Source organism: Sebastes fasciatus, chromosome 6 (assembly GCF_043250625.1).
Source record: "Sebastes fasciatus isolate fSebFas1 chromosome 6, fSebFas1.pri, whole genome shotgun sequence".
Classification (NCBI taxonomy): Eukaryota; Metazoa; Chordata; class Actinopteri; order Perciformes; family Sebastidae; genus Sebastes; species Sebastes fasciatus.
The window spans coordinates 679,629-702,329 of NC_133800.1; the positions used below are offsets into that span (position 1 = coordinate 679,629).

A 22,701-nucleotide genomic window follows, 5' to 3' on the forward strand; every position below is an offset into this window, starting at 1 on the left:
TTGGCACCTTTCTAAAAGCTCTGTGGATGTACTTTTACATTTTTTTTTATCAATATAACCTTTATTAAATTTAGTTTAAATGAATTTAGTTTACAGTCATGAGTTTTGCCATTACAGCCTTAACTGGTCTGGTATGACCAGTAGCGTATGTTACCTAATGTTAGCACACTATGGATAGCTATTGCTGTGAAAGTGACTGATCACCGAGTCAGTTTGCATGACTCTTCTGTACCTGTTTCATTATGTTTTAGCATTTACCATTATCCTGTTAATAGCCACAGTGTCTGCTGCTCAGCAAACATTAAATATGCTAGCTTGGTTTACATTAATTGGTTCTCCAAAATAACTTTCTTCTTTACTTCTTATAGATTGAGGTGAAGCTTTCGATGAAGTTCACCAGCAGAGAGTTCAGTTTGAAGCGAATGCCTTCACGGAAACAGTCCGGAGTCTTTGGAGTGAAGATCAACCTAGTAACTAAGTGAGTTGATGATAGTATTTTGTGTGTGTGTCATGCCCATATTCCCATTTTTTATATTTTATGCAACTCAATGAGTCAACATACAGTATATGTGCTCCTTTTTCTAGTATTATATATTTTGTTCTTTTAGTGTTAGTGTCAGAATTTGTATTTGTCAATGAATGAAATGAAAAGCTAGTCTACTGAGAGCAAACAAAAGGGCGTATAGAAAGCAGTGGTACTACTAGTTACTACTCATTGTGTTCTCTTGTGTTTACAGTGTTCATATGATGTGTTGATTTTCTGTTGAAACGTATGTCCTCACTAGGCGAGAGCGCTCTAAGGTTCCCCTCATTGTGAGACAGTGTGTGGAGGAGATTGAGCGGCGAGGGATGGACGAGGTGGGAATCTACAGAGTGTCTGGTGTCGCAACTGACATCCAGGCACTGAAGGCTGCCTTTGATTCCAGTGAGTCAGTCGGATTTCTTATCAGAGTTGGAAAGAACAGATACTTTACATGTAGACAGACCTAAAGACAGAGCTCTGCACGACTCATACTCTGCTCAGAAGGGATTTTCAGCTCACTGTGCAGCTTGTGTTCTTTGGTATTTAGTGACTGTTATCTCATTTTCCCCGCAGACAACAGGGACGTGTCTGTCATGATGAGGGAGATGGACGTAAACGCCATCGCTGGAACACTGAAGCTGTACTTCCGCGAGCTGCCGGAGCCTCTGTTCACTGATGAGTTGTATCCCAACTTTTCTGGAGGCATCGGTCAGTCAGCACTTCTTTATTTTGGCATAATTAGGGTGATCAGGAGGGCATAAATGCAGTTGGGAGTTGTGATACCGGCACATTCATGTGTGCTTTTGCCTTGCAGCTCTCTCTGACAGTGTGGCCAAGGAGAGCTGCATGCTCAACCTGCTGCTGTCTCTACCAGAGCCCAATCTGGTGACCTTCCTCTTCATGCTCGACCACCTTAAAAGGTAAAAGAGCTCACAATGAATACATTATTTGCGTTATCGTGTATCTGTGTATCAGTAGGACATCTGTGTACGTCTGTTACCCCCACCTTAGAAAAAGTGACTTATTTTGTCATCAATTTAGTGTAATGAGAAGAGAGACAAATATGTCCTAGTTGACGGTCTGTTATTTCTTTATATTATTATTTATATACAGTATATACTGTATATTATATCATTTATTTATTCATCTGCTATGGATGCAGTTCTGATCTCGGACTCTGGAGGACAAATTATTGATTTCTTAAAGGTTCCATATTGTAAAAAGTGAGATTTTCATGTCTTTTTATTATAAAGCAGGTTGAAGTGCTATATAAATACTATGAAAGTATCGAAACGCTCAATCCATGGAGAAACACACACAGCCCGTATTCATAAACTGTGCCTTTGAAACAAGATGTCAGGATTTCTGTAATTTTGTGTTGTCACAAATCTAAAATATATAGATCATTTCACAGTTTTAAACATAATCATTCTAAATGTGTCACAGTTTATTTCCTGTTGCAGTGGATGTGAATGACATCATCTGACAGGAAGTAAACAGAAATCCAAGCTGTTGCCTAGCAATGCAATTCCATTGGAATTCCAATGAAATGAGCTACAACAGTGTGTTTCAGACAGAATGTAAAAACAGGCATATTCAGGCAGACAGTAGGAGGAAAATAACGTTTTTTTTAACATTACAGCATGTAAACATGTTCTAGTAGAAACATAAAATATAAGTATGAACCTGAAAATGAGCATAATATGGGACCTTTAAGTAAGTAGCCATGTAATGAGCGGGATAATATACAGCGAGCCGGCCACCTGCATCGCCCTGTCGGGCAAACAATGGCTCGCTGTACATTATCCCTCACAGAGCTGAGCATTCAGTAGTGATGACATAAAGACGTACTGTTTGGGTTGGGATCTTTTGAGTATCTATAGGTCGATTACTATTGGTTGTAGTACTGGTTGTAAAGGCTAACTTCTAACCAGTAATACTGTAATGGGTGGTTGTAATGGTACTATTGGAAAACCTTACAAAAAACAGATACGGATGTACGGAAGCCCTGAGAGGCAAGTGCGAAAAAAACAAATCTGATGATCCATTGTCTTCCAATTCTGAAGTCTAAATTGTTTTCTCTCCTGTGTTTATGACTTAAAGTAGGCAGAATATTTTTGGCATCATTGGGCAAAAATCCCATAATAACCTTTCAGCATATTGTAATTCAAGTGTTCTGAGAGAAAACTAGACTTCTGCTCCTCCTCATGGCTCTGTTTTCAGGCTTTAGAACATCTAGCCCGTGTTGGGAGACTTTGACCAATCACAGGTCATTTCAGAGAGAGAGAGCGTTCCTATTGGTCTAGTGGGCGGTGCTTCGTATTTCCTCAACTGATCTAACCATGGCTGCCGGGTCACAAACTTTCTCATTTTACAGCTAAACAGTACACTACAAGATGATTCTGAGAACATCTGAGGAGAGAAAATGGCATTACAGTACCAGAATATTGATTCATATTTGATCAGTACTGCCTAGTTTGACTGTTTAATCGGAGTTGGTGAGTGATTGACAGCTGCTCAGAGACGGCAGACTCCAGATCAGCTCTGACAGCTTGCTTTCCTCCGGTCTGTGAAATCTTACAGATGCTGTTAGGAGCACCAGAAGACACCGGAGTACACCGAGGGAAATGATTTTTTTCAGGTTACCTGTCTCATGCACTACTATCAGGATATAGTGACCGTTTAACATAAAAATAACATTTTTGAATCATATTTGCTCCATTACTACCCACTGCTGTTTTAACAATAGTTGAAACACATGAAAAAAAAAAGTTTGCAGGTGAATTTTTCAGGATCAATTAAAGCATCAGTAGGCGAGATCGGAGCAAATATGATTAAAAAAGTTATTTTTATAAAATGGTCGCTACATCATGACAGTATTACATGAAACAGGTAACCTGAAAAAAATCATGTTCCTCTGTGTCCTCCGGTGCTCCTAACGGCATCTGCAAGATTTCACAGACCGGAGAAAAACAAGTAGTAAGAGCTGATCTGAGGTCTGCTGTCCAGCTGCTGTCTATGAGAGCCGGCTGTCAATCTCTCGCGAACTCCGACCAAACGGTCAAACTAGGCAGCGCTGATCAAATATGGATCAATATTCTGTTACATTAATGTCTATTTCTCTCCTCACATGTTCTCAGAATTATCTTGTAGTGTACTGTTTAGCTGTAAAATGAGAAAGTTTGTGATGCCGCAAGCATTGTGAAATCTGGCGAAGTAACGCCAAGTTCCGGTCACATGACCAGAGGAGCACAGCCAATAGGAACGCCCTCTCAATGAAATTACCTGATTGGTCAAAGTCTTCCGTCACAGGCTAGATGTTCTAAAGCCTGGAAACAGAGCCATGAAGAGGAGCAGTAGTCTAGTTTTCTCTCAGAACACTTGAATTACAATATGCTGAAAGGTTATTATGGGATTTTTGCCCAATGATGCCAAAAAATATTCTGCCTACTGAAGCTTTAAGTATCTGCTGTTGTTGTGAGCTCACTATTTTTAGTTTTGTTCTTACAGGGTGGCTGAAAATGAGAGCATCAACAAGATGTCTTTGCACAATCTTGCCACAGTTTTTGGCCCCACTTTGCTGCGGCCCTCAGAAAAAGACAGCAAAATCTCAAACAGCTCACAGCCAATCTCCATGAACGACAGCTGGTCACTAGAGGTCATGGCTCAGGTAAAACTGGTGTCAGGATATCGATAAGTGAGACTGTGACATTTGGACTGCGGGTCTGATCACCTTTTCTGTGCCCGTAGGTGCAAGTCCTTCTCTACTTCCTTCAGCTGGAGAGCATTCCCACACCTGACAGCAAACGTCAAAGCCTTCTGTTCTCTACTGAAGTATAACGGGAACATCATGCACTTGTTCTGTCCAGAGGCACAATGTCTGCTGCTTAATGAGGTGGATGCTGCTGAGCAGCCATGGCTGGCTGGTGTCATTTAGCCACTAGGTGGAACCATCAACACATTGTAAAATGGAAACAGCCACCATGACCAAAGCCCTTTCTTCTGGAGATGTTCTGTTTACTTACAAGCTTGCCTGCTGGGTCAGTAATGGACAAAATATACCATTCCTTTTTTAATTAAATTTAAATATCAAGAAGCGTTATTTACTTTACTTTAATATTTTCCACTGCCCCGCTCTGTCACTGTGCAAATTGACTCCATATTCACCGTGGGGATGTCTGCTGTAGTTGGATTTTGTAAGATTTATTTCCGTGGACTTATGAATGGTTGGATGAATGGACATATATGTCACGTCTATGCATGTTTTTTTCCCAAAAATGTTTGACTTGGTTGAAAGTTCACCTGTGCCAATGTTTCCCTGCTGATGACCAATAGAGCATTTCAGTTACCCTAATGTTTACACACACTCTTCATTTTGTACAGAATATAACAGTATGAGACTGAAAACTGTAGCCTAGTTAACACGCAGCAACATGCAGGCATGTTGACCTCACCATTTCAAGTGTGTGGTGTCTATGCTATACAACTGTAGTCAGTTCACGGGTCCTTCTGGTGGTGTCCGAGCCAACATTATGTAGATATGAGTGCTTTTTTTTTTAAGTGGAAGAGAAGTGAAAGGCAAATCATTCCAGGAAAAGGCGAGGCCCAATCCTTCCAATGTATACTGTGCTGTGTTTCATTTTAATTTCACAGTTGTCTTTTGTCCATATTTCACATGTTTTGTGTCCACATTGTTTTTTTTTCTGCTTTGATTTTTTCTGTTGATGTATATGTGTTGCTTCCTGCATTCCTTCTCTGCAGTCTATCTGTATAGGACACAACCACACTGCTGTAGAAATGAGAGCACCTGGACATTATCTCAGATACCGGTAGTAGTTCCTAGTAGGACTCCTGGTTTATTAATAGCTTTAGCATCCACATACCTAGTATTACTTCCTGAAAAAACACTGTGTTATTGCATTAATATTTTTTTCCAAATCAAATACAATAATTCAAACACTTGTTAGCACAAACTATAACCCTAGAGGCTTGTGATTTATGTCAAATAAGCAATAAATCGTAGTAATTCTAAGGATGAGGCTAGTGGATCTTGTATGTAAATAAAAACTTGGTAACATTATTCCTGCAATGTGTCATTTCTTAGTATGAGATAGAACATTACTACCTAACATTACATTATTAAATAACATTACTCATGCTGAGGTGATGGCTATGCTCCCTGGTCTCTCTGCTGCAGCAGTAGCCCCTATACACTGTCCATCTGCCTTGTCCCCTTTGTATTCTACTGGAGATGGTATGCAAAGTGTAGGACTGGAGAAGACAGTGATGAGCATGTCAATTAGAAAATGAAACACACATTTACTGTGCCTGGCTTTGGTGGTGCAGGACCTGTGGGTGTGTGCCCTGCACCACCTGTTAATGCAGACCAATAATGTCATGGTTATCATTATGTAGCAAGGAACCACCGATGACCAACAGAGATATATTCGAGTCAGAGATGATGTGAAAGATGTATCTAAACTTTAGAATAAGGGTTATTCAGTAACATAGATTGTGCCCAGTATTTCCTCCCCTCTAATTGAAGGTGTGTGGAGGTGTTGGGCTGAAGAGAAGCGCTGCACTACCAGTACCAGTGTCATTTAGAACCATGAATAAAGGAGCCAGTGGATGCTCGGACATCCTGGAGGCAGTAAAGTGTCCCCCTGTCCTGTATACAGCCTGATGATGCTGAGATGATGCAACCAGAGGAGGGGGAGAGAGAGAGAGAGAGAGAGAGAGAGGATCATCCGGCTGCTGCTGCCAGAACAAACCTCTAACAAGCCTCATCTCTAAAGTTAGCCAGCTGTTAGCCACCGCTAATGAACAGCCAGCGGATATCGATCAACGTATCAAACAGAAGAATGAGGAGAACCTCAGGTAGGAAGATTGGATGTGCTCATTGACAGGGTGCTGTCCTTCTGCCGGCTATGCTAATAGTGTTAGCCCAACGATAGCATTAGCAACCTTAGCTCTGCCACTGCTGACTGACAGCTGAGATAAATGAAGTAAGAAGAAACTCTAAAGTTCTGTTGACTACTACAGACTCCAGGTGTTAGTTGGTTTGTTTAAAATAGCCTAATAATGATTGTTTCAACAATGAAAGCAGATCTTTAGAAAGCTGTCAAGGTAAAACTAATCACTGCTACTATACCAGCAATCATTTCAAAATAAGTCTCGACGTGTTGCGATGGAACGTTAGCCCCAGTGTCTTTCATCATTTAATGTGCGTCAATAGAACTGTGTTCACCACAGTTCATGCTGAATGGAGCTGTTTTCCTGATTAAAGGTAATTTACGTTTAACTACGAGTGGTTTTGTTGACTATAGATTTGTCACAATTCTTTAGTTATTCTCCGCAATGGTTTGATATCAGTTCTGTGATGCATCTACTTTGGCTGGCTTAGTTGTCTCCACGTCGTGGCTACTTCCAGCTGAATATTTGAATATAATGTTGGTCCGTTGACTCTGTAGCCTTTTAGTAAACTGGAAGTGTCTTCTTCAACGTACATCGTATTACATTTACTATACTATATCTATATCTAGTTTATTATACCTCTATTTTCATTTAAAGTTAAAATAATCTTGCTCTATCGGAGTTTTGATATAATTCTCATAGTTTCAGGAGAAGTGGTTGAAGGGTTGTGCTTACGTGTCTAGCTCGGTGCGTTTTGTTTTGAAAGCGTCTGGCCACACCGGAAGTGGAATGACTGAGATTCCCTGCTAGCTTGACCTTCCAGCTAACTAGCTAACTCGCTATCGCTAGCTGGGTTATCTCCTCGGTTTGAACTTTCAGTTCGGTCTCTAACCTGATAGAACCAACGTATCTAACTGTATATAGTGAAGAGTTGTCTTTACCGGAGAGCTTTGATTGGTAAAGTTTGTGTGGTTGAATGGCGCACTGTTCGGGCTAACATTAGCTGCGCTGCTGCTAATGTAACGCTAGGTGTAGCCCAGAACAATGTTAATGTGGGTTAGTGTTAGTGTTCTCATCCCCCTGAGAAGAATCAACAGTAAACTGATGTTACAGCCTGTCAGAGCCTTTAAACAGCTGGCCCAGACCCCATACAACATATACTAGTCTCTGTGTGTACCCTACTAAATCCTCCTCTCTGTCAAATACTACTGTAGTCTCTGTGTACCCTACTAAATCCTCCTCTCTGTCATATACTACTGTAGTCTCTGTGTGTACCCTACTAAATCCTCCTCTCTGTCATATACTACTGTAGTCTCTGTGTGTACCCTACTAAATCCTCCTCTCTGTCAAATACTACTGTAGTCTCTGTGTACCCTACTAAATCCTCCTCTCTGTCATATACTACTGTAGTCTCTGTGTACCCTACTAAATCCTCCTCTCTGTCATATACTACTGTAGTCTCTGTGTGTACCCTACTAAATCCTCCTCTCTATCATATACTACTGTAGTCTCTGTGTACCCTACTAAATCCTCCTCTCTGTCATATACTACTGTCGTCTCTGTGTACCCTACTAAATCCTCCTCTCTGTCAAATACTACTGTAGTCTCTGTGTACCCTACTAAATCCTCCTCTCTGTCATATACTACTGTAGTCTCTGTGTGTACCCTACTAAATCCTCCTCTCTGTCAAATACTACTGTAGTCTCTGTGTACCCTACTAAATCCTCCTCTCTGTCATATACTACTGTAGTCTCTGTGTGTACCCTACTAAATCCTCCTCTCTGTCAAATACTACTGTAGTCTCTGTGTACCCTACTAAATCCTCCTCTCTGTCATATACTACTGTAGTCTCTGTGTGTACCCTACTAAATCCTCCTCGCTGTCATATACTACTGTAGTCTCTGTGTGTACCCTACTAAATCCTCCTCTCTGTCATATAATACTGTAGTCTCTGTGTGTACCCTACTAAATCCTCCTCTCTGTCAAATACTACTGTAGTCTCTGTGTACCCTACTAAATCCTCCTCTCTATCATATACTACTGTAGTCTCTGTGTGTACCCTACTAAATCCTCCTCTCTGTCATATACTACTGTAGTCTCTGTGTGTACCCTACTAAATCCTCCTCTCTATCACATACTACCCTATTCATTTAAATTAATTTAAAATCATGGTTTTTAACCGTCGTTTTAGATATGACTTATGAGATATTCCTTCTCCGCTTTGCCTGATCATTGCTTTGCTTTTAGGAAATTATTTTTTAAATGTTTATGAAGATGATTCCGTTTTTAGTTGTGGTAGGCATGACCCCTCTTCCACACAATGCGTTAATGAAGTAGAAGGTGAATGGTAACTCTCAGCAATACATTCTTTACCTATACACATGTTAATGCTATGGATACTTCTACAATGCCAGGCTGATGCTGATGAGAGGTAAACATTTGGGGCATTTTAGTTTCTGTTTCATTTTTATCAGCATATTGTTGCATTGAAACACTGAAAGTGGGGATTCCCATTTGACTGTAGGCAAAATCATAAAATGGCTTGTAGTAATTGCATTCCAGGCTTGTGTATTTATAGTGAGGCATATCATTTTATAATGAAATACAAGGTTTGTTTGTGTCTGCTCTGTCTCAGGCAGACTGGTGCCTGCTTTACCTGTTCACAGTCACTCTTTTAGGGTTTACTCTATTTTTTTGAATGGAGACACCACCACAGGAAGCTGATGTTATGGTGTTATGGCCAGGAAGTGCGTCCCTGCAGTTAAAGCATGAATGAGGAAGGAGAGCAGGGAAGGAGTATTAATGAGTTACTAGACCACTGCTACCCCACCTCCAACTCGGCTGTTTCTTCAGCGACTTCTGTCTCCGTCTCAAGCTTTGTTCAGCTGCCTGTAAAGGAACACTACATACACTTGTTCCTTTGGTCAGCCTTGGATCAGATCCATTGCATTCATTAACACTGAAATCAAATACTGTAGCTCTATTTAATGTGAATCAGGATAAGTGTTATAGGCTTCTGGCTTATTAAGTAGCAGCTTCCGTTCCGCAGCACAGCGCGCTACATGGCATAACCTCTTACCTCTCATAGCACAGATAGTGATGGACTATTTAAAAAAAGATTTAATTGGCAAAATTGTTACATTTAATCATATCCTTGTGGTTGCTAATATGTTGTATATTCTGAATATCAGCACCACAATCATTCTTCCTCCTCAGAAGATTTCTGTACTTTAGTTGGTTAATATTTAAGAAAGTGTCTGCTAGTGACAGGGAAACCAGATGGACTCTGACCTTTTCATTTCTGTGTTTGTGAACAATTTTAGCTATATTTTAACAAGAATACATCACAATGTCATGAACAGTCCGTCCAATAATGGGGAGTCACCAAGAAAAAGTTGGTCAGCATCACAGAAACGGCATTATTTCCGATAGAGTGTGATTCATCCCAGATGTTGGTGTAAACTACAGTAGTGTGAGAAGAACAACTCTTTAGACAACCAACCTTTAGACAGGCTAGTGTGTATAAATGTATGGTGTATTGTAATTAATTCATTCATTAGGAGTTTCTAAAGTGGTACACCCACAAACCTTTTTGCAGTATAGTGAGAGAGTGAAAGAAAAGGCAGCTGCCTCTGCCCCATTTAGCTGCACTCCCATGTCTATTCAGATCCAATGAATAGAGCTGTGCTCTAGATAGCAGCTCTCTGTTTCAGACAGCTGCTCTGACACACATTCAGCAATTCAGAAAACTGGCTAGTTGTTAATTGCACATGTCAGTACTCCGTGAGAACGCCCTGTCAAAAGTATATTTTATGGATAATGACATGGATAGTACAGAGATAGGTGTGCAGATGAGGCTGGGAGTAATATATAGAAGGTCATGATTAAACTTCAACTTCATTAGAATCATCTGTACATAAAGGTACATACATGAAATGTGACCTCTGCATTTAACCCGTCCTTAGCAGCAGTGAGCTGCTGTGAAGCTCCAAGGGAGCAACGTGGGGTCAGTGTCTCACTCAGGGACACTTTTACATGCCGACAGTAGGAACCGGGGATTGAACCACCAACCTTACGGTAAAAGAACGACCTGCTGAGCTACAGCCGCCCATATATTCTGTAGCAAGCTGAGCCCTATTGATTGTCCTGTGTTACTCGCTTGGTGGCATACAGTATGAGTTTAGCAGCTGCAGTGGTGCTGATGCACAGTTTGAATTTTCTTTGGTTCTTTGTGCCCAAAAGTTTTATGTTTTAAAAAAGACATGCACAGCAGGACTGTAGAAGAGCTGGCAATGGGCAAACAAAAGCTTCCCAGACAGTTATTTATAGCTTCACTGCATATATACTGGAAAAACAAAGTTTGGAAACTTGTGTTTGGTCGATTATTTCTCTGTTGTTACAATGCTAATGGTCATTGTATTTTACATGGTTGGAAAGCCTGTTTATTTACCTTCACAATGATGTCCAACTTGTAAGGATCATGCATTGATGAGCAGCACAGCTGATTATGTGGGTAGCGCCCAAGAAAAATTTGCCAAAATGCTCTACCAATGGTAAACAGTGTATTCTCATGAGGCTACCAGGAAGCCTGCAATGACTGCCCTTCACCGTCAGGCCCATTAGCGCTGATGTCGACAGCACAGACAATGGAACCTGAACATGTGGGGGAATGTCATGTTCAGTGATGAGTCCAGGTTCTGTCTGCCAAAGTTGGATGGCAGGGTCAAAGTATGGAGACGACGCGCAGAACGCTATGCTGATTGATGTACCGATGGAGTAACAGCTTTTGGTGGGGGCATCTCCCTCACTGGCAAAACAAGGCATGTCATCATTGAAGGCCATCTCAATGCAGTGAGATATCGGGATGAGATTCTGCAGCCAGTGGCGATCCCATATCTCCACAATCTGAGACCTAACTTCATCCTCCAAGATGACAACGCTCGCCCCCACAGAGCCAAGGTTATCACAGACTACCTCCACAATGTGGGAGTAGAGAGAATGGATCGGCCTGCCAAGAGTCCAGACCTCAAACCAATTGAACACTTGTGGGATCAGCTTGGGCGTGCTGTACGTGTTAGAGTGACCAACACAACCACGCTGGCTGACCTGCAACGAATCCTGGTTGAGGAATGGAACGCCATCCCACAGCAACGTGTGACCAGGTTGGTGACCAGCATGAGGAGGAGGTGCCAGGCTGTTGTGGCTGCGTATGGATCTTCCACCGCTACTGAGGCTCCTGACGCTGGATTCAATAGATCAATATGTCTTGTTTGTTCCTTGTTACTGATAGAGAGTTCAATCATCCAATCCACCAAACAACTCAAAACAAGAGTCAGTACCAACAGGAGAATACACTCTTTACCATTGACGGAGCATTTTGGCAAATTTTTCTTGGGCGCTACCCACATAATCAGCTGTTCTGCTCATCCCACAAATGCATGATCCTTACAAGTTGGACATCATTGCGAAGGTAAATAAACAGGCTTTCCAACGATGTAAAATACAATGCCAATTAGCATTGTAACAACAGAGAAATAATCGACCAAACACAAGTTTCCAAACTTTGTTTTTCCAGTTTATAATTTAAGATAACCTGTCAGCATATAAAGTCTAACACCCTAAAAAATGTGACCAATGGTTACTTAAAAAAATGAAGGCAACAAAGTGACACGTAATATAGTTGACTAGATTTTACTACTACAAATTTGATTAAAAATTACTGAATAAATTAATTATATTCAAACAAAAATAATTAGTAAATCCAAATTAATTTCCTAAGGAAAACAGATTCATATTTACAGAATATCTAGGTGGAATTGATTTATATTAATTAATTATCTGGGTGAAATTGATTTAGATTTATTAATTATCTGGGTGAAATTGATTTAGATTTATTGAATATCAGGGTAAGATGTATTAATATTTACAAATTATTTTGGAGAAATTGATTTATATTTACTAATTATTTGGATAAAAATGATTTGGTTTCACTAAATAAAATACATTAGATCTACTAACATTTGAACACATTGTTGCTTGAATCTAGTCAATAATATTGATGGTCACTTTGTTGCCACAAATTTTCAATATCATGCCTTTTTGGTACCACAGTTTACTCAAGTTGGGCCAACAGATCACAATGTAAAAGTACAGCAGGTAAACATTTATTTGAGCCACTTTATCTTAACAAGTGCAAAATGCAAAGAAATACAACAATAAAGTAGAGAGAGGGGCGATAATAAAACAAAGACAGAAACCATGCATGTGTACAACAGGGATACAATTAACATTTACCTGACAAATTTATACTTGAGACTACTTGACAGACAGATGTTTACTTGGAATGATGAAAAGGCCCAGTCTCAATTTACCAAAACAGCACAATGACCTATAACCTTTTTATTTTATTATTTTAATATTAAATATATTTTTATGACATGCACCAATTGAAATCCTCAGGGCCAATATATTTTTCAAACAGCTAAAAGTAAGATTGGCTTACAGTAATAAGGTCAAGTGCTTACATTTTCCTTACATCTTCACAACTGGCTAAAATGGGACTCTGGACAATCACATTATTCATTTGTTAAAGTTCCTCAATTAAAACCTGTCAAATTTGCATCCCTGGTGTACACAGTGGAATCACAAGGTACAAGGACAGCTACCTTGTGGCAAGATTAAGTCAAAAACATAATACCACTCCCCTAAAATGAGTATGATGCAACACTGAAACTCATGCATTTTACAAAGCCTTAAAGGTAACCATGTGACAGTTTTCACAATGACTTAACAATTCCCTTCATCCTGCATGGTCCCTTTTCTTAAGCTAGTAGTTTATTCTTGAGGCTGTTCACTTTTGGGGACAGCTTTGAACAATCCAGTTTGAGGAAGAGTTCTTGGAAGATTTCAAGCGTGTACCTGAGTTCCTTGGGATAGGCGAGTTTCACTGCATATGCCAACCCAACGAGCATGGAGCAAGCCCTTGGAAAGTTACCCAGAGCAGTCAGAACTTTCATGCCCTCGATCACGATACAGATGTCGTCGTGACCCTCTGACGTATTAGTCTTGATGTTGTAGATTTGCATCCTCTGTACAGCAAGGTCCTGTGACACACTGTCTGAAATCTGAAATAATCTACTTGCAAAAGCATATTTTTATGCCGGGTAAGTTAGAAAAGATCCAATCAGCTCACCAACAAATCAAAACAATTCAGTGACACCAGAGATGATGGTCTGTACTGAGTCACAGTTGTAAATATTTATAAATGACATTTTTGAAATTAAATCAATCCATTGCTCCATAAATTAATTTCTTCCTTGCACTTGTGTATTGATGAATAGCTTATTCTACATTCACTAACACAGGCTGGTCCCCTGTCAACCAGTCCTCTATGGCAGTGTAAACTCACTCCTGAAGCTGGAAGTAATCCACAGCAACTGGATCAACTCTGCTCCTTAACTTATTTTAGAAGCTGCCTCAGTCTCTCTGTAAAACTGTCTCTCAGCGGCTTTGTGAATAGCTCTTAGGAAGAAACTCTTAGCTAGGAACTTTTAGGGCCAAGTTATAACGACTTTAAAAAAATAATAGACATCAAATATAGCTGTTAGTAATGCATTTCTTGGGGAAAAGAGAATAAGTCAACTACTGATAACTTGAATGTACTTCAATTTACATCATACTCTTGTAAGAGTTGATCTATCAATTCGCCAAGATATACTATCAAACACTGAATGACAACATCTCTGGTCATTTCGATGCTTGGATTGCTTGGAGCCTGGAATGACAAAAATAAACATTATTCAAGTTCTTGGTTTAAAAATCATCCACTGACCTAAAACTGGCAAAGGATGCAATTTTGAACACTAGGTGGCTTATATTACTGTTTAGCAAACTCCTATCAAGGATCCTTAATGTTTATTTTTTGACAGGTTCCGTACTCCATGCGAATGTACAAAGTACAGAAAATAGTATACACTGGAGGGAGCAGAGTTCTAAATAGAAACACATACTGTATATGGCACATTATTTGTGGATGACCACAGCAGACCTTTTCAATTATCATGCTGTGTTGCTTAAAATGGCTGTTCATCACAAGTCCTGTACAATCTATTGCAATTCAATCTAATTGTTCTGGTATAAAGTCTATTTTTATGATGGCTTTAATGTCCAGTTTTTGTTGACATGGTCAGAATTGTTAATAAAGTATATAGCTGCGTTCCAAATCTCATACTTTTTCTTTTTACTTTTAGTACATACTGCAGCTGCCCTTACAAAGTATGCACTGTTGCATGCAGTTTGCATACAATTGGGACAAACTACTTCTTCATAACATTGTGTCTTAAACTTTGACCCTCTTGCTCATATCAGCTGTGCAGAGGATTGTGGGTCAGAATAGCCAAAAAAACATGCTGGCTTGTATACTGCAAAATGCAACCAGATGTAGTAGTACATCCTGGTATTTTTGGCATACTGCATTTGACATACTATTACTACATACTAAATCTTTTTCTGCCATACTAAATAGTTTGGTAGTATGGGTATTGGAACACACAGTATGTTTTAGCATTGAGGCCATTACTATTGAAGATATTGAACTGGATTACCCTATATTCTGAGGTGTTTCTAATATTCTGACCCCCACATGTATGTACATATGGAGTACAAAGAATTAGAAACACCCTTCAGTATAATGCAGTTCAGTACAACACCACCTTTAGTTATAACCTCAATGATAAACATATAATAATAAGCAAATTATCTTCCAGCAGTTTGATCACAACATTTCTAAAATATAATATTAACAAACACAATACTCATTGAAGGATACCTTGAGTAGGATAGCCTGCAGCATCAACCCAATGGTTCCGCCCTTGGAGTAGAAAAGGTTCAGAAGCCTGGGAGTGTATTTATTCATCCAGCTTGGACATGAACTTTGATTCAAGGTGCACAGTTGTGATTCTGTGAAACTCATCCTGGATCTGAAAGACAAGTAACAAAACCAGCTTTAAAGCCTCAAACATTACAAGTGATCATCATTTTGATATCATTTATGACCTCCGTGTCTGCTGATTGTTTACCTTCTGGGTTAAATCATCTGACTGTACAGCATGTTAATATAAAGTTTTGGCTAGTATACAACAATCTTCAACAGCATCTATACTGGAAAAACAAAGTTCGGAAACTTGTGTTTGGTCGATTATTTCTCTGTTGTTACAATGCTAATGGTCATTGTATTTTACATGGTTGGAAAGCCTGTTTATTTACCTTCGCAATGATGTCCAACTTGTAAGGATCATGCATTTGTGGGATGAGCAGCACAGCTGATGATGTGGGTAGCGCCCAAGAAAAATCTGCCAAAATGCTCCATCAATGGTAAACAGTGTATTCTCCTGTTGGTGTTGACTGTTGTTTTGAGTTGTTTAGTGGATTGGATGATTGAACTCTCTATCAGTAACAAGGAACAACAAGACATATGGCTATTTTATACTTTATTCATTTAATACACCGTCAGGAGCCTCAGTAGCGGTGGAAGATCCATACGCAGCCACAACAGCCTGGCACCTCCTCCTCATGCTGGTCACCAACCTGGTCACACGTTGCTGTGGGATGGCGTTCCATTCCTCAACCAGGATTCGTTGCAGGTCAGCCAGCGTGGTTGTGTTGGTCACTCTAACACGTACAGCACGCCCAAGCTGATCCCACAAGTGTTGAATTGGGTTGAGGTGTGGACTCTTGGAAGGCCGTTCCATTCTCTCTAATCCCACATTGTGGAGGTAGTCTGTGATAACCCTGGCTCTGTGGGGGCAAGCGTTGTCATCTTGGAGGATGAAGTTAGGTGCCAGATTGTAGAGATACGGGATCGCCACTGGCTGCAGAATCTCATCCCGATATCTCCCTGCATTGAGATGGCCTTCAATGATGACATGCCTTGTTTTGCCAGTGAGGGAGATGCCGCCCCACACCATGACACTGCCCCCACCAAATGCTGTTACTCCATCAGCATAGCGTTCTCCACGTCGTCTCCATACTTTGACCCTGCCATCCAACTTTCGCAGACAGACCTGGACTCATCACTGAACATGACATTCCCCCACATGTTCAGGTTCCATTGTCTGTGTTGTCGACACCAGCGCCAACGGGCCTGGCAGTGAAGGGCAGTCATTGCAGGCTTCCTGGTAGCCTTATGAGAATACACTGTTTACCATTGGCAGAGCATTTTGGAACATTTTTCTTGGGCGCTACCCACATAATCAGCTGTGCTGCTCATCCCACAAATGCATGATCCTTACAAGTTGGACATCATTGTGAAGGTAAATAAACAAGCTTTCCAACGATGTAAAATACAATGCCAATTAGCATTGTAACAACAGAGAAATAATCCACCAAACACAAGTTTCCGAACTTTGTTTTTCCAGTTTATTTTCAACAGGATCAACACACTGGAATTGCTCCTTAAAATATATTCTTCTCTTAAAAGCCGTACCACGTGGACCACCTGTTCCAAGTGCTGTACTAATGGGATGGAAGTTGCACAACTGCTCTACCAAGTCAGTTATGATGGCGTTTATTCATGACACATTTATTTAACTTTAATGTTGAATCAAGTATGTTTCTAATAACTGCAACAGATGCTGAAGACAAAAATTAACTTAAGGTCTTCAACCAAGGAATCAATTATATTATATTATTATTATATTTCTATTATATTATAGATGCTTTCTGGCTTCAGCAAAAGTAAGCCAATTATTTGAAGAACTAAGTCAGATGCACTTTCTTGGTCACAATCTAAACTAGTGGCCTCACCATCACTGGCCTCTGGTAAATCAGAATGGTCAACAGTCGGATTATGGTGACTCCTATACACGTCCTGCTTAAAATCACTCAAAGAATAGGATCTGTGTCTTCTGCTTTTGTGTTTCAGAAATGTATTGTAGATATTTGTCCTAAAGTCGCATCCTTCAAATACACAAAAGACCGTTTCGTGGCTCTTCAGATGATTTCCAACATGCTGAAAGTAGAACAACAAGCATTGCAAACTAAACACTTAAAAGCAGAGATGATTCCTGGCTGTAGACTTTCTTCAGGTGCATGGTATCTGGACAAATGTGTGCGAAGAGCACTCTGCGTTTTAAATGTGCAAGGGCATCTGTCACAAAGACATGGCTGGGATAGCCCACGACCAAATGTTGCGTGTTGTAGTCTGTAATGCTTTAGTAGATTCCCTTTTGTGGCAGACAAAGCCTTGCAGATCTTACACTGCCATCCCATAGGCCAAAACCTAAGGTAATAAGAAAAAAAGGCCCGTAAGAGATTGGACACCTCTGATTTATAATTTGTTTAGTATGTGTTGATGCTGTTCATAAGTTAAAATTGAGTTTATAAGGTTTTTGTCTGAAATCTGAAAAAAATTCAGAATAAACTATATTTCACTTTTACAATATTACAAGAAGAATATGTGATCTAATTAGAGTTATAGAAATCACATAAATGGTAACTAGGGTGTGGAAAAGTATGTACAAACCATGTGTCATCATAGCTTAATTGTATGTCTATGAGAAATGAGTGATCAGTATTTCTACATTAACTGCTGCTTTAATTCAAATTCAGGTTGGAACTACAGGGTTTTTGGAACATCGCTGACAATCAAAACTGAAGCAAATCTGCTTTCTAACCTGCAAAAGTTGATACAAAAAAATGCTAGTAATAACCAAATTTTGTACTGCAAAAAAACCTGTGTACAAAACATTACACAACATGTACTGTATGTTAAACATTGTGTCACATCACATTGTGTGTTGCATATAAGTGTGATACATACTTTTAATAGATTTCAGTCAAAGACTCGATGAACCTGGAAAGAAATTCATATACACTTTAATTCATGTAGCTGGTATGATGTCAATATACAGTCAAAAGATCACTTTCACTGTCTGTGGCATATTCTACAGATGTCTAGACATTGAAACTGTAGTAATGTTGCTGGTATGATGTCAATAAAATGTCAAACGGTCATTTTGACTGTATCTTTGCCGTGAACCGCAGCACACGGAAAACAATAGAGAGACCAGTAATCTGTAGAAGAGACGCAGCTCTGCAGTGGAGCGGAGCTGCTCACGCGGCAGCGTGGCTGCTCTAACCTGTTAACGTGGACGCAGAAATAAAAACCAACAGGTTCCGCCACGCACAGCTCACATCCTCAGTCTGTCCCAGCCGTAACTAGTTTACTGACCTCAAACCCACATTCACTAACGAGGCCCGGTGTAATCTGTCCGCATGAGCTGCAAACACTGTTTGAAAGTAACGTTACTACAACAGTAACTGTGAACAAAGACATTAAACTGCGAGGCTCTGTGAATTAGTGATTAACAGCAGCCAGAACATGCACTAAACACAATAACGACCTGAGAGAGAGAGAAAGAGGAAATAACGCACTTTCAAAATGTAATGAGACAACCCTGATAAAACTACTCATATTTAGGCTACAAAAGCTGAAAAGTTTTTAACTGCTTTTAACAGTTTACTTGAGAAAACGAGATGTAGTAATATCAAATGTCTCCTATAATGAATCACCTCTGAGAGCAGGAAGGTTGGTTCCTAATAGTACATTAACAGGTCTGGGGTCTGGCTACTTGCTGTGCATTAACAGGTCTGGGGTCTGGATACTTGCTGTGCATCAACAGGTCTGGGGTCTGGCTACTTGCTGGCGTTAGCTAGCTTGTTAATGTGGGGGGATGGCTGGAAGCTCCCATGAGAATTGGTAAAAGTAGATTAGCTGGTATTATGGTATAACGTTACACCTGGGAAAGATAAGGCAGACTGACTGTGACTACAGGCCTAGCTAAAGTTAACATTAGCTAGTTGGTTTTTGACTCACAGTGCAGTCAAGTTGTCATTTTTGGTAACTTGCAGTAACGTAAAACAATGTTAACCTGCTACAGCAACTTAGCAATAAATTGTTGGTTAATAACTATCAACAGTTAAACGGGTCTTAACTTTGTGAAAACGGTAAAATGGCGGTCCCTCAATGTGCGGCAGACAATGCTGGAGGTCCATGTGGCGCCAGATGCCATTGGGTGGAAGTGTAGTAAAGTAGTAAAACTAAAGACATCCCAATGAGTCAAATGTATTCATTTTCTGCATCTTTAATGTAACCGATAAAATACAATTAAATTCTACTCAGTGATTCACAGCTAATTTTATTCAAACAAAACTAAGTAAAATGCAATTAATAAATCATTCTAATTTGTTCAATTCAGCTCAATGTGATTCCAAACTACACAAAGTATTTTTTTATTATGTATAAGTTACTATTATTTATCAATTAAATATTAATTAACCCAAATACAGTTTTTACAGTTTAGGTCTGGGTAACATGTGACAACTGTCCAGATATGAGAAAACACAGGTATGTCATAACATCAAAGTTTTCAATAAGGGGAGGCCTGTGGGGATGTTAACCCACCAACAGACACTGACTGCTGCGGAAAGATGCATGCTATAAACTTAATATTATTCATTAATAATTCATATTAATATTCTAACCATGAACGGTCAAAGAGGTTGCAGACGTAAAGACAATATGCTACAAAGTCTACTCAGAAAGTTGAGTTTGTATCATAACCATGAGTCTGTTTCAGTGAATCAGATCTACCTCTCATACCTATCTACCACAGAGGTGGTTTGGTCATATGAATTAGGTAACTAGAGGCCAACGTTAACCTGACAGAAATAATAAGCCAAATAAATATTGTCTCAGCAGAAAAAAAAAGAATAACTTTGAGGACTCAAAGTGGAAGATTTGGTACAGGATGACAGATTTAAAGGAACAGCTGAACCAAGGAAACACAGCTGAAATCTATTAGAAAAGTCTTAGTTTTTGAATAAAGGGCAGTAGCAAGTTCTTTTGGATTCTCTGGAAGATTCAGGGAAGAGAATAGAGGGGTTGACAATATGTGGCTCAGATGTGAGCTATCATGTGCAGATCTCTTCCTGCTCCCGCTCGATCTATATCCTAAATATTGAGTTCTCTTTATAGTGTGTATTTATTTAGTTCCGATTCAAGGAAAGGTTTCAGTCTGTGAATTGTCTAAACAGTTGTGCTCTGCTATAATACATTGTTCAGCTTCTCACAGTGGTTTCCTGCTGATATTTGATTATTTCTATTTCCATATCCAAACAACACACTTGTGCTCAGGAAAACAACCGACTCAGAGATAGATTGTAGTTGGGTTACCGATGTACAACAAATAACTTCAGCTCACTTTTTAATCCTCTCAAGAGCCTTAGTGCAAAAGAGCTCCAGGACATCCACATCTGTGCATAAGTACTTCCTCTTTGTCTCCAGCTGTGTCTCAAATCACTGTTCTTGCCATCGTGGCATCAGGTCAGGTTCTCTTCAGACCTGGACGCAACATGTGAACGGTACTGAATGGTGCTGAAGCCTCCTGTGTTTTATAGGAGCTTTTGGTATTTGGTTTCAGCACCATGTTCACTGCCAAATGAACTCTGTTTAATGGCAAATCATATGTAACAGATAACTCCAACATACTTATAGGGGCTTCATTTGAAATAGTTTGAGAGAATATTTTTGTATCACCTGTTATTAATTCAAGAGACTCCTTACAACAATGCAGCTCACCATATTATGCTCAACAATGTGCCCCCATTAAATTGTTCTTAGGAATCTTTTCTTGGTTGTTAGGTTGTTTAAATAGAGCAACAGTGATTGTGAACTGGTATGAGCACATCTCGCACGGACACTAAATGATTTCTTGGCAGGGCGAGATGATATTCAGTGCATCTGACTGGTTGCCCAGTAACAGACTCACAAAATGTGACTGTCTGTTTAAGCTTTCACTTCTGTGGAGGAATTTACTTTTCCTTTTTTGGCTCTGCTGATTATTCTAGTGCCTTGCCAGTGTGTGTCAGTGCTAACTAAGGAGTAGAGTGTTGGACAGCAGCAACCACCCTCACCGATTAAACCCTTATCGTGTTGCAGCTAGTACACGAGAGCCATCTAGTGGGCTTAAAGCCTCTATTTCAGTGTCTACCATAGGCCCCATTCCAATCCGGCCCCTCCACCCTCCCTCTCCATGGTGGAGTGAACTCTGTTTGTAGTCACACTCACAGCTGGATGAAGCTCCTTCTTTGCACAACAGTGCAAATAATAATGCTGAAAAATAGGACCTATGCAAATAATATAAATGCATGCATTTATAAGAATGCAAGAATAGTGTAAAATAAGAATATTAGTTTAAATGTTCTGCATAAATAAATGCAGTGTCAATGCCGGAGTAAACCAGATTGCTGCACAGCTGAATTACTGCACCAAATTAGTGCATTGTTAAGTCAGTATTGCACAGTTAAAAATATAATAAATTATGGGGTATATATATATAATAATTATATATTATTTTTATATATATAATAATTATATAATTATGGGGTAATAATTATATAATTATGGGGTATATTATATTATAATTATATAATTATGGGGTGTATATATATATATATATATATATATATATATACCCCATAATATATATATATATATAAGACAAATTATTTAAATAGCAAGTAAGTAAACTGTAAGATCTACATGAAGTAATTATTGTAGGGGTGGGGAGAATAAGCAATATCATCCACTACCTCCCAAACACCAACTATGTAGAATAAACTAGAGACAGAAACACGCTTTCTACATGTGCTCCGCTATTCAATGTGGTCTAAGTGTTTTCTAGTGTTAAGGGAATAATAGCCTCTGTGGAAAGAATTACACTTCCATGGAAAACTGGAGCTGTCTTATGTATACCTCTGACATACATTACCTTTCCCCTGCCCTCCTCCGTGCACAGATTGAGCTGTAAATGTATCGGCATCAGAGCACTCAGTATGAAGAAGTCGGTCCGGCCAGCGGTGAGTAAGGTGAGCGGAGATCGTGGGAAGGCCGAGGCCACGGCTACCGCTGGGACTGGAAAGCCTGCAGCCAAGACTAGCACCACTGCACCTCTGTCTAAGGTGAGACTCATCACGGCATGGTCTAAATGACGCTTTGAATTCGATTTGATTGACTTGTTTGTAAGTGAATTAGTTTTTTTGTGCTTTCAGGTGAAAAGCAATGATGATCTTTTAGCAGCTATGGCCGGAGGGAATCCTGCATCAAGTAATGCAGTCAACAAGACCAAGAGGACTGCCTCCATAGGGACTAGTGGCAGCAACCTCGACAGCAAGCCAAAGACGGCGTTGGGTAATTTTCCATGCCT

The 22,701-nt window shown here is 39.8% G+C and overlaps 2 protein-coding genes across 4 annotated transcripts in view; both read left to right on the forward strand.

Annotated features, from left to right (window-relative positions):
• The window catches only part of LOC141768729 (breakpoint cluster region protein), a 49,908-nt gene extending 44,305 nt beyond the window's left edge, over positions 1 to 5,603 (forward strand). For both annotated transcript variants that reach the window (XM_074637032.1, XM_074637033.1), the window contains 6 exons: positions 369 to 478; positions 786 to 925; positions 1,097 to 1,231; positions 1,338 to 1,443; positions 4,034 to 4,193; positions 4,274 to 5,603. In XM_074637032.1, coding sequence (XP_074493133.1) covers positions 369 to 478; positions 786 to 925; positions 1,097 to 1,231; positions 1,338 to 1,443; positions 4,034 to 4,193; positions 4,274 to 4,363 — 741 coding nt within the window. In that variant the 3' untranslated portion in view covers positions 4,364 to 5,603. The remainder of the gene's footprint in view (positions 1 to 368; positions 479 to 785; positions 926 to 1,096; positions 1,232 to 1,337; positions 1,444 to 4,033; positions 4,194 to 4,273) is intronic.
• A 579-nt stretch (positions 5,604 to 6,182) lies between these two features.
• The window catches only part of specc1la (sperm antigen with calponin homology and coiled-coil domains 1-like a), a 35,660-nt gene continuing 19,141 nt past the window's right edge, over positions 6,183 to 22,701 (forward strand). Inside the window, exons 1-3 of one of the 2 annotated variants that reach the window (XM_074637039.1) lie at positions 6,183 to 6,400; positions 22,294 to 22,456; positions 22,547 to 22,685. In XM_074637039.1, coding sequence (XP_074493140.1) covers positions 22,331 to 22,456; positions 22,547 to 22,685 — 265 coding nt within the window. In that variant the 5' untranslated portion in view covers positions 6,183 to 6,400; positions 22,294 to 22,330. The remainder of the gene's footprint in view (positions 6,401 to 22,293; positions 22,457 to 22,546; positions 22,686 to 22,701) is intronic. The other variant, XM_074637038.1, reaches the window with a different exon arrangement.